We start from the raw sequence: 14,953 nt of genomic DNA, 5'->3' as shown, positions 1-14,953 counted from the left end.
GTGTGTCTGAACACACTGGAAGACTGAAGATAGCACTGGTATTACCATGGAGGAGATCCTTCTCCAGCAGTACCTGTTGTACCACCAAGGAACTGAAGAATATGGAAACTGGCAGCTTTGTCCTGGTCTCTCCTGGTGTTACCACGAGTGGGCAGCCACCAATGTCTCACCTCAGGCTGCCAACTGTTCCTGCTGTTAAGGCTAACCATGTGCTCAACTTGGTGCAGCAGCTTTGCTTGAGGAGCATCATTGAGACCAAGAATCAAAGAACCCGCAATTACTTTCATGTATCTGAAGTCATCAGGCTTCCTCACTTGGGTTGCTTTTCCATGCAAAACTGTTTAAACTTACAGGAGCTCTTGAATGCCTGACAAAGGTGCAGTGCAGTTATACAAGCTCAGTTTTCCCCCTGCTACACGAGTTTAACGACAGGAGCCAAAGTCACTGAGACCTCACGCACCAAAAGGGATCCTAGATGCTAGACCTGCTCAAACCCAGAGGTGCTCCAACCTGCTCCCAGCCCCTGCTCCCAGCCCCTGCGGTGGCCGGCGCCGAGAAGCGGCTCTGGAGCGTGGGGACTCTGCAGTCACGGGTGGGGCAGGCGGGAGAAGGAAAACACCGCGTCTCGGTGCCAAGTTTCGCTTCTGGGAGAAGGGAAAACGAAACCGAGCTGTTCCCCGCCGTGCAGGACGGCGGGGCGGGACGGGCGGGGAGGGGAGGCGGTCCCCGCACATTTAAGTGCAGAGCGCCGACACCTCTCTGCAGCCTGCGAGCCGAGCCGAGCCGAGCCGGGTCAGATTGAACTGAACCGAGATCAGCCGAACCGACTCCAGGCTAATCAAGTCCAGTCGAACCGTGCCCAGGAAGGTCCGAAGCAGCAGCGCATCCCGCTGGGTCCGAGCCGAGCCGGGTCGGATTGAACTGAATCGAGACCAGCCAAACCGACCCCAGCCGAATCAAGTCCTGTCGAACCGTGCCCAGGAGGGTCCGAAGCAGCAGCGCATCTCGCCGGGTCCGAGCCGAGCCATGCAGCTGGTCCTGCTGGCCCGGCTGCTGTCCGTCGGGCGGGCGGTGCTGGCGGCGCTGCGAGGGCGCCTGGGCGCGCTGTGCTGGAGCCTGGCTCCCCTGCCCCTGTCCCTGCCGCTGTCCCTGTCCCTGCCCGGCTGGCGGGACTCGTCCCCCCGGCCGCAGCGGGAGCAGGAAGGGGGCGACGCGGCCCCGACGCCCACCAGCGTCAATTACCACTTCACCCGGCAGTGCAACTACAAGTGCGGCTTCTGCTTCCACACGGCCAAGACCTCCTTCGTGCTGCCCCTGGAGGAGGCCAAGCGGGGGCTGGCGATGCTCAAGGAAGGAGGTGAGTGCAGGAGAGGTGGGTCCGGAGGGAACCGGGGAAGAGGGACCCCGCAGGACCAAGTGCCGTGGAAAAAGTTATCCCGGGGATGTCCCTTGTCCCGCTGCCGTGGGGCGTTGATAACATTGAACAGGAGCAGGCGATGGGCAGCAGAGGTTGTTCATAGCATCTTTCTTCGGTCCTTCTCTAGGAATGGAGAAAATCAATTTCTCGGGAGGAGAACCATTTCTTCAGGACAGAGGCGAATTTGTAGGCAAACTGGTCCAGTTTTGCAAGCAGGAGTTGGAGCTCCCAAGTGTCAGCATTGTCAGCAATGGCAGCCTGATCAGAAAGCAGTGGTTCGAGAAGTACGGTAAGGAGGGAGCACGGGCACAGCTGCACTGGCAGGGCTGGAGAGCCTCCATGGGGCAGCCTCACCCATGGATGGGCTGGGGGGCAAGTGGGAGATGGTTTCTTAGTGCTTAATTTTTAGTAAATGCAAATCAAATGTAAATGCCAGTGAAACAGTGTTGATTATCTCCTGTAAAGGTAGGCATTATACCACAAAAACCTTCTGGTATAATGGTGTAATAAAACAATAATTACACCATTATACCAAATGTTTCCATATGTTCCACCTGTTTCCATATTGCTGGGGACACACACACACACAAACTATGTGTTTCTATGCTGCTGTTGCTGTGGCTTTTGTGGTTGATGGGATGACTCCACAGAACTGCATTTACATGGCATTTTGCGTCAGATGACAAGGAAGTGAAAATGACTAGAGTCCTGACAGCTTTTAGCTGATGGACTGGATATTAATCAATTTTTAAAACTTGTTTTCAGGTGAATATTTAGATATTCTGGCAATTTCATGCGATAGTTTTGATGAGGATGTCAATGTTTTAATTGGCCGTCGTCAAGGAAAGAAGAACCATGTGGAAAATCTCCATAAACTGAGGCAGTGGTGCCGAGAGTATGCTGTTGCTTTTAAAATAAATTCAGTCATCAACAGATTTAATGTTGAGGAAGATATGAATGAGCAGATCAAGGCACTGAACCCTGTGCGCTGGAAGGTAAGAAAGTAGTATATACCACATGTTTCCTGTTCAAAGAAAAGTAATAATCAAGTCCTGGAGTTGTCTGAACCTCTGTTGACCTGAGTCTTACCTCCAGCTCCAGCCTGGGCTGGTGTCAGGAGCCTTCTTGTCAATGTTGCCTGGTGCTGAGATAGGTTCTAACTCATTCAGCACTTAAATGGAGCCCCGTAGATCAAGAATGGTTTTTTTTGGTTGTGTTATGTACAGAAAATTACTATTTCAGTGTGTCTAGATCTAGGTTGTTTTAATATATTAAAATTAGCACAGAAAGCCTTTAACATGTGAAAATATGTTATGATGTAGAGAAAATTAGGAAAAATTACTGAACAATGACACATTAAAGTAAATAGATTTTTACCAAGGTATAGGTGTATAATAATTTTCTCTTACAGAGTATTAGAGGGTAGTGTACACGTATTATTTTTTTACTAGAAATATGTTTGAAAATGGGTAGGTATAATGTGACATAAATATGGGAGAACTTGTGGATTAATTTCTCATTTTATGTCTCATGGATATTGTTATAGACACAGAATGACTCAGAAAAAAAAAAAAACCAAAAAACACTGTAAGTGAAATCTCAGATAGTAAGGAAAATCACCATTTATAACATTTAGAGCTCTGTAATGTTAATTTACAAAAAGTAAATCTGCACCATGCCCTTTGTGGAGTATTCAGTTATCACAAGTTGTGTCATTTTGTTTCCACTGACAGAAAAATTAGGCATTGCTGCTGAGATTGAAATCTCTTATCCTCAAGGCAAGTGAAAACATAACGTCTTACCCAGGTGCTTTCTTCGTCCAGGTATTCCAGTGCCTGCTTATCGAAGGGGAGAACAGTGGTGAGGATGCTCTAAGAGAAGCAGAAAAATTTGTTATCAGTGATGAAGAGTTTGATCGTTTCCTGGATCGCCACAAAAATGTCTCCTGCTTGGTACCTGAATCTAATCAGAAGGTAAAAATGAAACTCTCCCTTTGTAACTCTATTTTTAAATATTGCTAGAATATTTGAAAGGAACAAAAACTTTCATTGCAATTAATACTCTCCCTGTTAATAGTGGCTTAGAAGAGGTGCAGTACAACTTTATCAGCAACTGCTTTTGTTATGGTGGAAGCCAAGATTTTAAACTTTTAAAATTTTCTTTAAGGCTTTTCATTGACAACAAAGTTATTAGGAAGAGGAAAACCCCATTGTTCCCAGTCCTGTGGATACTAATGGAAAAACCTATTGTTCCCAGTCCTGTGGATACTCTTCCTGACTTGGGCACAAGATCCTGAAAATTTCAGAGTTAATGTAAACACACTTTATAGTCTAAGTATAGTTTCCTAATGGAGATTGACTGTGATGTCACATTGTGCCAGTGTCACCAACCTACATGAACAAGACAGCATCCCAACGAGCATTGTATTGGGTACAGTGCTGGTTGGGATGCTGGTTGGGATACTGAGGAACAGTACCCAACTAATAGTGCTTTTGGGTAATCCCTCTCACAATAAAGTTGCATTTTTAACATTTTCTGTCTGAACTCCTTTGGATTGCACACTCAGGCTCTTTAATCAGGAGAAGACTCCTTGTGCTCCTGCAGAGCCTGCCAGTTAACTTGATCAGCTGCCATCCAGCTTACATTAACCACACTCTAAAGGACTTTGGTGCCTATGGCTCAGGCCATTTTTTAAATGCCTACAGAGCCTAAAGATGGGATGAGGGGAGTTAGAAGACACTCTGTTAGGAAAGTTTATGAACTAGGTGAAGAAATAGCAAGTTGAACCAAGTTCAGGAATGCATTAAATCTCTCATCTTGTGTTCCTTTTCCTTTCCACAGATAAGGACTCTATTTACAGTTTATTTCTTAGTGTATGTAGGGGTTAAGTGAGCAGACTGGGTTGCTTTTGCTATGTAAGACCTAAAAGTGGGGCTGTGCAGCTAGCATTTGAGGCATTTGGTGAGAGGGAGCACTCATCAGAGAAAGGGTTAACATGAGAACCCAGAACTGTTTCTACTTTCTCTTTTTTTTTTTTTCTTCATGATAGAAGTCATACAAAAAAGGCTTCCCATTGTAGGTTTGGTTCCAGAAAACTGTTTCTGATTTGTGGTAAACCTGTGTGAAAGATGAACACCAAATTGACCAGATTTCCTGTTCTACACAGCAGCAATCCCCAGCTACCCAGAGAATTTTAAGGAGGATTTAGGAGATGCCCACTTAGCTAAGCAAACATGCCTTATTTCAGCTGTTGGCATATTTCTTTGTGGAGACCTGAGAGCTTTTTTACCTTTGAGCCAGCAGAGTACCTTTGTTTGGTGAGGTTGTAATTAAACATTCCAGTTAAAATGGTCATGTCATTTGTTTGGAAAATGGCATAATCATTCCAGCATGCAAAACTTTAAGTTCTTCTGGTGTAGAAGTTAATAGAAAACTTGGATATTATTTAAAATACCTTTGCCCAGTTGGGCACCCACATTTCACTTAGACACCAGAGAGGTAATATTCCAGGAATTACTAATTTATTCATACATAAAGTTTTTCTAGCAATTCTGTCATTTATTTCTATAAATTTCATCCAAGCTCACTGAAACAGTGGTGATACAGCAACTGTTTCAAAGATTTGTATCAGACCTTGAATGAATAGTTGCTTGTTTTGTCCCTCCTTTTTCAGTGGAATGGAATTTTGATTTGTACATTAATTTAGTTTTTTTCTTTTGGTCTATTACAGATGAGGGATTCATACCTCATTCTGGATGAATATGTAAGTATTTTTTTGATACATGGTATTTGTATGTTAATATATGTATGTATACAACAGTGAGAACCAGTTAATTTACTCTGCATTCTATAAAAAAATTCTGCCATGTAGTACAAGGAACAGATGTGATTTATGCCCATCAGACATGTTGTGAACTACAATACAGCATGACCTAAGGAGGCGTTGCCATCAGCCTGCACACATAATCCTTGCATCACAAATCTCAAGGTGTAGATGTCTAGTTTTGCAGGCCATCTTTGCTTTTTTTCTTTAATATAAAAGTGCAGAACTTGCCCTTGAAAGTTAAGTTTCGGAGTGCCAACTTAGTTTACATGTAACTGAAGTGACAGCATTTAATCTTCAAGAATTACGATATTGCTTTGTTCCTGCTAAGATTTGTCACATGTCTAACCATGAGTTTCTGAGCCTTCTGAGGACTACAGTGAACCTCTTCATGCACTTACATAGGCTTTGGTGGAATTGCAGTGCAACTTGCTTAAGTCTGTAGAAAACTTAAGCTTTTGCAAATTGACTTTCTAACATCTTATCATCTTATCTATCTTACATTCCAGATGCGTTTTCTAAACTGTAGAAATGGGCGGAAAGAACCTTCCAAGTCCATCCTGGATGTTGGCGTAGAAGAAGCTATAAAATTCAGTGGATTTGATGAGAAGATGTTCCTAAAAAGAGGAGGAAAGTATGTGTGGAGTAAAGCAGATATGAAACTGGACTGGTGACTCAGTATACTGAGTTAGGGCAGTGCATTCTGTGAAAATAGGTGTATCTTATAGGTGAGTGTATACTTGTATCTAATGCTTTTAATTACACCTGATATTTTACACAGACTGATGTTCAGTATAACTGTACATGTGAATATGTTACATGCTTTTTAAATGCAGATTACATTGTCTATTACTTTCTTGAGCATGACCAAATACTTTCAGAGCTTTTACATGAACAGATCTCTGAAATAAACTTTCTAGTCCATTGCACCTAGGACTAAAAGGCAAACTGTTTTTATAAAATACTACAGGAGTGTGCATGCCAGATAAGAAGCAAAAAAAACATCCCAAATTCTAATTCATTCTAAATAGCTGCAATGATGGAGAAGTCAAAATTCTTATCTGGACACACATTCTGCCTGTTTCTAAGGGCAAGATGGATTGCAGTTCCTGGGTAGATCACTGGAGGGCCAGCTGGCAGGTCTCTGGAAGCAACTTCTGCTTTTTTCCAGAGTAATAGAGGGTCAGAATCCGGGAATCATTAAGTAATGATGTATTTAAAACAAAATCAAGGAGGAAAAATTGGCAGTTTTTATTCTTTAAGACTTAATTGTAACAGAATCTTCTCCCTCTCCTCTGTATAAACACATGATATTTGCAAAAATGTTGGGGCATGTAATTTTCTGTGAAAACATATTTTTAGTCATGAAAAAATATTATATTCATTCATCCTAAAACCTAGAGGTGCATTTTACCTAATGATAAACATATTTCATATTGGAAATGTCCTTCAAATATTTGTTCTAACAAATATTTACAGGGAAACATTGTTTTTATTTTACTAGTATCTCAATTTTCCTTTCATCTGCAAATATTGATTTATTATTTTAAACTATTTTTGAAGTGTGGGCATATAGTTCTGATGAATACTCTCTCTTAAACTAATTAATACCATGTAGAACAACCTAACATATATCTTCTGTTGCATACTAGGTTTTTATTTTGCTAAGCTATGGAACTACAAACAACAAAGTTCATGTATCAAGCAACCTTGTTTTCAAGGTTGCTTATCTCAGCAACTAATTAGCTTGCTGTTCATAAACCTGCAGATTTTAAATGAAACCAGCTTGTTTTTGTGAGAGCTGCCTTTGATTTTAAAAGCAAGTAGCATCAGTATAAAATACAAAAAATTAAAAGAAAAATCCTCAAAACATGAAAAACAATCTAATATACTGCCCTCATTCTTGGTTTTCTGGCAATTGTTATGGCTTTATAATTGCAGTTTTTCAAATTTAACTAGTCCCATCCTCCCTCTATCTGAAGGGCATGGTGATAGGCACTGCACAGAGCAGAAGTGAGATGGCACTACTCATTAATCCTGTCCCTGAACTCAATGCCTGGACTGTCTCACACATTTAAATATTTGCAGCAGCTGGGAGCCAGCATGCATTAAATATACCACATAGAGAAAATGACACCTTATTCAATTTTTTTGGAAATGCTAATTGATTTTTTTAAAGAAGCTTTTTGCATTTTTGCACAAAAGAAATGTTTTGCATTCACCTAATGCATCTTCAAAGTTGAAGGGGGAAAATGCTTAAGTAGGAGCTGGTACTTCTGTGTAAAGGAAAGTGCTCTGAATACTCAGTGAAAATGTTTCCATTTATAATTCCTTCAGTTTCTATTTTTACTATCTTAAGTGTAACTATACTCAGTGGTGCTCTTTTGTCCCTTTGTATTTTGCATTTTGCAGTCACAACATTTCCTAGACACTGACATTTCAGTACTTTTTTTTCCTCGTATTAACACTAAGTGACATTTAAAATGTGGCCCACACACAGTAACCCCACAGTCTTTTGGCAGCTATTTCACTGACCTTGGCTGGAGCTCTCCCTGGCTCTATGGGCAGTGCAAATTTATGTAACTGGAGTTTGACTTCCCCTGCCCAAATATTAAATCTAGTCTCTTCCTCAGTACCTACACCCCACTGATAGAAAAGAAGCATTTTGCTTTGTTGCTGTCTCAGTCCCAGGATGGGGAAAGATTTAGTGGATCAATGTAGCAAAAAATCTACCACCCTGCAGCTTCCGCAAAAAATGCCAGCTGTAGCACAGCACACAGATATGAGGCACACAAACTCCTGTTCACATCCAGAAATCCTGCCATTCTTTGCTTTGCATTTGACCCTGTAAATGGCTGTTCTTTTGCTTCCTCTGTGCCTACAGAGGAAACTGCAGGAGAAACAAGAAGGAGATGAAAATGTCAAAATCCAGTAAATAATGTACAGACATTTAAGATGGCTTTTGTTAGAAGGTTCTATGTGCTTACCTTCTTAAAATGATAGGGATTTCACCTGCATAATTAGTAAAAGGTTTCTCCTCTGTGTGATGCTCCTTTTCAAAGGAAATATGAGTTCTGTACATTGGAAATTAAGAATCTCACATTACAGTTGGAGAGTAATTTAAGTTAATGAATAGCTATTGGCATTTTTATATGCAAAATTTATTGCTGTGTAAAACAACAAAAATTTGGCTACAGTTGATGAGTCTAGTTTATTTTAAAAAATTATAAACACAGTTAATATTGGAGCAAAAGTGGACTTTGAGCTTTCATTATGTCGTAGGGGCTACCTTTCAGTATGGGACTAGAAAAATAAAACAGAATTCAACACGGTTACTCCCAGGCTTAGTGATTACAGCTATGTTGTGATCCTGAAAAGTCAGGATTAAATTTAAGTCTTATAAGCAGAGATATGCTTAACTGTAGCTTTGTGTATAATATCACAGTATTGCAGCTAAGCACTTGCTAAAGATGCTGAATTGGGAAGGAACTGGCACTGCATTCCACTAACATTATACAATTGTTTCTATTTGTAAAAAAATGTAAAGAATGAGTGTTTGGAAGGATGACTTCTGATAAACTTGTGACTATACCTTGGGTAGCAAGTAAAATTGTCACTTAAGATGCACCTTAGGATGCCCTTTTTCAGTATGAAGGATGCTCGCATATTTTAGGATGCCCTTTTTCAGTTTGAAGGATGCTCGTATATTTGAATGTTACAAATGATCAATTTTGAACTGATAGTATCAAATAATTAATGCTAAGTATTTCATGAGTGTGTTGCACCTTTCAATAAATGTTTCTATTTTCCTAAGTTTCTCTGTAATTTTTTTTCCTGTAATACAAGCCATAGTAGCAGAATGTGTGGCTGCATTCACAAGAGATCTGTAATTCTGGGTGCATTTAGTCTGTATTTAGCAGGGGGGCTGCTTGCACGGTGCCAAGGGCAGCATGGAGGCCGAAACGGAGAACAATGGTGGTGATTCTCCTCGCGATGAAAGGCACTTGTTACAAGGCTGAGTGGACTGGTCTGTGCTGGGAGAGGACAGTTCAAATACCTTGTGCTGCTCAGATGCGCGAAAGGCACAGCTATCCATAAATATCTGAGGACAAAAAAAAAATTATCTTCTGTTATGGTAAATAGGAGAGAAAAGCCAGTCTATTTAGAAGACTGAAGACAAGCAGCTTCTCAAGCTCATCTTCCATCTTCAGGCTCGGTGTAAACTATTGTACTAGACAACCTCAAATCGAGCTTTCCACAGTATTTGGCTGTGTGAGAGGATGCTCGGCTTTTTACCCCGCGTTGCCATTGCCCCGCGCACTGCGGCGCTGTGAGGGGCCCGGCAGCCGTGCCGCAGTGAGCTGCTGTGTGCCCGGGCCCGGGGCTGCCGCGCTGTGCGTGCCGAGCCGGGGCGGCTGCTGAGCTGCGCCCCATGAATCCGCCTCACAGCTCCGTGCGGCTCCTGCCGTGCCTGCCGCAGGAGCACCGGGCCTTGCTCCGCACACACACCGGTAGCAGGGAGGCTCGGACAGCTCCCGCAAAACAGCCGTGCCCGTCATGGTTCCCGTTCCTCTCCTTCCTTTCCCGGCAGGCAGGACAAGCCCCCCGCCTCCTCGGCACAACCAGCCCCGTTGTTCTCTCTGCCGCTGACGGACCTGCTGGGCCCGGCCCATCACGCTCAGACACCCCTAAGTGCTATAGCTTCAAGCAGATAAAAAGCCTCATGGTACAACCGGCGGCTCGGCTCGGCACGCCCGGGCCGGCGGCGCTGCCAAGCGGGAAATCCCGGGATCCCCGCGCCCGGGAAGCGCCTCCCGCCGCCGCCAGGGGGCGCCGCTGTGCCTGGCGCGGCGCGGCCTCTTCAAAGTGGGCGGCGGCGCGAGCGCGGCGGTTAATGGCGCCCGCCCGCCGCGGGCGCGCCCGCCCCCGCCCGCCCTCACCCCACCCTCACTCCACCCTCCTCCTCCCCCGCCGGAGAAAAGACCGGGAGCGGCGCCCCCTGCGCACACTCCGGCTCCGCGGGGGGTGGAGACCATGGTTGGGGCGGCGGCGTCGTCCTGCCGCGGCTCCGCGGGATAGCGCGGGACAGCGCCGCGCACCGCCCGCGGGCCGCCCCGCGCCGGCAGGGGCTGCAGCGGCACGGTAAGGCGGCGGGAGCGGGGGCGCCTCCTGGGGCGCTGGGGTAGCGGGAGGCGGTGCAGGAGCGCACGGGCACCCTCGACCCCTCTACGTGAAGGGCTGTAGCGGCGTTCCCCGTGGCGTTTCGTATCCCTGCCGCTGCCGCCCGCCGGGAGCCCCCGGCGGCAGGGCGCTGTGCCCGGAGCGGTGCCGGCTGCGGGGCGGGCACGGCGGGGCCAGGCTGCCGGCGGGAAGCGCGGCCGCCGGCGGAGCGCCGCGTCGGGGGCGTAATGACAGCGGCGGCTCAGCCCCGCGTGTGCTCTGTCTTGGGGTTTCCATAAACGAGCGAAAACGTCTGGAAAGAGCCCAGTGCTCTGGAGTGCGGTAGCCATTCTTCGGGGAGCGGGAAATAATGAGCGCAGGGGTCTGCGGAGTGCCGCCCCCAGTCGTGCTCTCAGCACAAGCGGAGTGTGCAGCCTGGGGAGAGCCCGGATCGTTTGGGTTGCAGGGCTGGAAGAAGCGGGAGTGAGGCTCGGGTTTTCCTTCCCGGAGCTGGAGTGATGTCGCCGTTGACTTTTTTTGAGCTGTTGGAAGAACCCATAGGTACGATAAGGAGGTGTCTTCCCACCCGCTGGATCAAGGGTACCTTGTTCCTGAACAGATCAGGCCCTGCATCATGTGTTTATTGCTTCTGTAGTACTGGAACAGGGTGTGTCAGCAGGGCAGGCTGATGGAAGAAGATACCAGCTCTTTGAATTTTTACTGTGTTCTTACAAATACTGCCACTTCTGCCCTGGAACATAATATTCCTGTTCTATAACAAGTATAAATGATGATTTATAAATAGATCCATTTGTTTATATTGTCCCCTGTGTCGCCAAACAACTGTTTACATTGGGAAATGGATTGCTTCATTTCACATCAGCTTATCAGTGCTGGCCCAGGAGTGGCTAAACTGAAGTTACACGTTCTTGGGCAGAGTGCTACTGAGAGATTACATCAGTAGTGTAAACTTCTGGTGGCTGGGCTGTCTGCTGGTGTGTGCTTCTCTCACAGGCATCAGAGGCTACTGAGGGGATGATTGGGGGGTGAAAGAGTGTGTAGGGTTGTAGTACAGTAAGGGGGAGATTTGTGCATTTTAATGAAAATGGTTAGTTTATACTTTATTGGGACTTTACAGTGTGGGAAAACTTAGATTATTTTTTCCTGTGAGGTATCAAGGTGTCCCAATATGAAGCTTGTTAAATACCCAAGAGAAGAAGATCAAGTGAGAGGAGTAGTGGCAGGAGGGAAAAATAGTTCCTTTTGTCTAGGGGTGTCTTGAAAAAGACAGGATTTTCCCCACAGCCATCTTCGCCCCTGGGATGAGGTTTTAGTTTTTACTCCCCCCTTTTCCTGACCATCATGTCTCAATATCCTCTTGTGCAATCTGTGTATTTTGAGGGGGAAAACCATTTGTGATTGAAGTAATACTAGGTGTTTCAATTTGATATAGCTACTTTGAATAAGCCATCCTTTATATAAAACAGAGGGTTGATTTTCCTCATATCTAAATCACCATGATTCATATCCTAGGAGCTGCTAGATTAAATCATGTGTTTGTTGTCTGCAGTTATTGTAGATTTTTGCACTTGAAGCACAGTTTTGAAAGTTACACTTTTATGCTATTAGAAGTAACACAAATTGAGGGTTTTTCTGCCTCATTCAGGATTTTAAGGCAATAATTTGTAGGGGGAAAAAAGACTATAAAGTTGCTTAAGTCCTTTGGTTTTAAGTGTGGGTTGTTTTTTTATGTTTTTTTTTTTCCCCAATACTATACTCCAAGTATTTGTCAGATTTCATGTGGGGTTTTTTATAACTTCTGACAACTTTTCTTTCAGTTAAGCCAAGGGACAAAGCTGCTGTCTTAAACATGAGTTTTGGCTGCAGTGTCATACAGTGGGTATGAATGGCTTCAGTGTATCTGCTGTATTTACAAGAATGCTCTCATAGGCTGGCAGAAAACTCATATTGCCCTCCCAGTGCTGATTCAGGGAAAAATAATGGCTCTGATCATCCTGCAGCCTGGTCAGCGAGCACAGACCCTTTCTCTCTCTCAGAGACCTGATGTAGCAGGGGAACTGGAGCCTGTTATACTTACCACCATATTTCCTATGGGTTAGTATCAATAGGTATGCAATTGAGTTAGTAGTCTGTGGATTGATTAGAAGACTTGCTTTTCATTGTGCTCCTTTTTACATCTTGGGTTACAAATAGGAAATAGAAAACAATTACAAACTAACCCACCACTCATTTTGAGTGGTGTAGTGAGTCTGCTGTGTCTAACTTAGGCTGTGGTCAGCTGTTCTTTTTATAAGGCATGCTCCTTTTCTGTATTGCTTTGTGGAAACAAGCTCATAAAATTCATTTTGAAGGAGATCAGACAAAAAGATCATAATTATAATGTCTGTTTTTCACTTCTGGTGGCTGGGAGGAAGAAGCTGTTGAAAATGGACTTGCTCTTCTGGCTGCTTGCTGCAAAGTGATATGTTTTTTGTATTTCCTAATCAACTGGGATCAGAAATGCTTACAGTTTTTCTGCATATGCAGTCAGCAAATTCTGGAGCTGGCAAAAATAGTATAAAATGGGTTTTCAAATAGGTTAGTTGTTGATGGTGCTGCTTATAGTGGTAATACCATTAAGTGTCTTTTCTAAAAGGTTGAAGAAAAAGAGGAACAGAGAAAGTGAATCAGTATGTCTGGTAACTTTTTATTTACTCTGAAGACAGACTATCTTGTCAGACTGTTCTAGTCTTAGCATGACTATTGCTTCCTTACTACAGCAACATTTTCACCTTTTCTTTCATAGAATATCAAGTCAGTGGTAGCTTGTTGCATTGAAACACCTTGTTGTTATCCTCCAGGTACCACTATGACAGTTTAATACAGCTTCATCCTGTTTGTATTGAATGGAAATGGCTTGTGATTGAAAACATGCACTGAAGCTTATTAAATAGAAACTTCTTCTTCATGATGTCCAATGGATCATCTGAAATACTTCAGAATGTGGGCAGGTCTTGCAGCTTGTCTGGAAAATAAAGTTCTAACTTACCAGGTTCAGGTGTAATTTTTCCATTACTTACCAATGTTCAGCTTTATTTGCACTGATCACTGCTTTGCTTGTGAGCAAGCAGATTCCATAGTTTTGGAGTCTTTATTCTTGAATTTCACTTGGAAATTTTACTGACTGTTCTATTTAGAGTATTTGGGTTATTTCCTGTAACCATAAAACTCCAGTATGAACTACAGGCTATGAAAATTCCACTATGGTTCTTGGAGACAGTTTCAGCTGACCAGCCTTTGTCTCAACTCTACTCTCTACTAAATAGATCATATAGAACATAACAATTGTATACTGTTCTACACATCCAGTCCTTGCGGACAACTCTTATATTTAGCCAGGAAAATTAAATACAAGGAATATGAAAATGAATTAGGGAAATATATTGAGGCAAAAATCTGTTATTAGCCCTTGATAATCAGGCATGTGATCAGCTACTTCCTATGCTTATTATTTCTGTTGTTGTTCAGTGGTTGATTTGCTTCATGTTTGATCACTGATGAGGATCTATGTGTGAGTTTTATAATCTCACAGCTATTAATTTCCTTCTAGATATACTTTTTTGTGTGTATGTATATAAAATACATGCTATGTAGAACGTTTATGCAATGTATGTATATAAATAAATCTCTCTTACTTTTCATTTCTCTGATGGGGGCAGGTCTGACAGAAGCATCAGAAGTGGTTGCCTGCTGTCTTCCTACACAATATTTTCAGTCAGGGCTGCCTCCCTGCAGTGACCACACAGGATGGTTGTGGTGGTATGGGTGAGCAGGGTCTGTTCCTTGCTGAAATGTCCCCTCCCTGGGCTGACATTGCTGCATTCTGTAAAGCAGCTGTATTTTTCTGGGGCTGATGCTTCAGACAGTGTTTGTCCTCTTAGGAGGAAAATGAATGTTTTTTAAGTCTGGGTTTCTTTCTATTACTATGGTTTTCCCTTCATCTCTCTATTCCCTAGTAAGAAATACATCCATCCCGACAGAATGAGAGCAATGCTCTGCGACTTGTGTGGTCAGGCTCTTGTCTCCAGTGCAGTCTGGTAACAGCAACTTCAAGTTCAACACCAAGCTATGTGCAGTCAGTATATATATATATTTCTAGCCTGGTTTTCTGAGAAAATAGATATTGTGTGCAGCTCTGTGAATGTCTGACTTTCATTGTTGCTCTTAATTTCTAAACCTTTTGAGCAATTCCAGTTGCATTTGTGAGAGGGTGGTAGCTTATGGCCGATAAACCTACACCTTTTCTGGCAGTAGGTAGCCTTGGCAGATGGAAAGATGCCTGCTGAAGGACAGATTGAAATCTGAACTCTTCCTGCAACTTTGACACATATTCCTAGGAAACTGGGTTTTACTGCCCCCTTTGCTTACAAATCAGCTTACATTGTGTTCCTATTTTTTGACACTGTTTCAAATTATACTTTTCTTTCATTACTGAGTATTTTTGCAACAGTTTTGAGTATGAAGAAGAGCAAGTGTTTAGTCTTTATAAGTAG

At 43.6% G+C, this 14,953-nt stretch overlaps 2 protein-coding genes across 3 annotated transcripts in view; both read left to right on the top strand.

Annotated features, from left to right (window-relative positions):
* Nucleotides 1-783: 783 nt before the first annotated feature.
* Nucleotides 784-9,347, top strand: RSAD2 (radical S-adenosyl methionine domain containing 2). Of its 2 annotated transcripts, XR_009274537.1 has the most exons (7): nt 784-1,357; nt 1,545-1,706; nt 2,183-2,412; nt 3,241-3,390; nt 5,148-5,180; nt 5,750-5,968; nt 9,147-9,347. XR_009274537.1 is itself a non-coding variant. In XM_058801327.1 (6 exons), the coding sequence occupies exons 1-6, from the start codon at nt 1,027-1,029 to the stop codon at nt 5,912-5,914; spliced, it is 1,071 nt and encodes a 356-aa protein (XP_058657310.1). In that variant the 5' UTR covers nt 784-1,026; the 3' UTR covers nt 5,915-9,017. The 2 variants fall into 2 exon arrangements, 1 of the variants encoding a protein (XP_058657310.1); XM_058801327.1 differs by lacking the exon at nt 9,147-9,347 and having other exon boundaries at nt 5,750-9,017.
* An 890-nt stretch (nt 9,348-10,237) lies between these two features.
* Nucleotides 10,238-14,953, top strand: part of RNF144A (ring finger protein 144A) — a 62,669-nt gene continuing 57,953 nt past the window's right edge. Inside the window, exon 1 of the mRNA XM_058801278.1 lies at nt 10,238-10,382. The gene's annotated coding sequence lies outside the window, so the exon portion shown is untranslated. The remainder of the gene's footprint in view (nt 10,383-14,953) is intronic.

This window comes from Ammospiza caudacuta, chromosome 3 (genome assembly GCF_027887145.1).
Source record: "Ammospiza caudacuta isolate bAmmCau1 chromosome 3, bAmmCau1.pri, whole genome shotgun sequence".
Lineage (NCBI taxonomy): Eukaryota > Metazoa > Chordata > Aves > Passeriformes > Passerellidae > Ammospiza > Ammospiza caudacuta.
The sequence above is the reverse complement of the archived record's forward strand: the minus strand, read 5'-3'. Positions and strand labels throughout refer to the sequence as shown.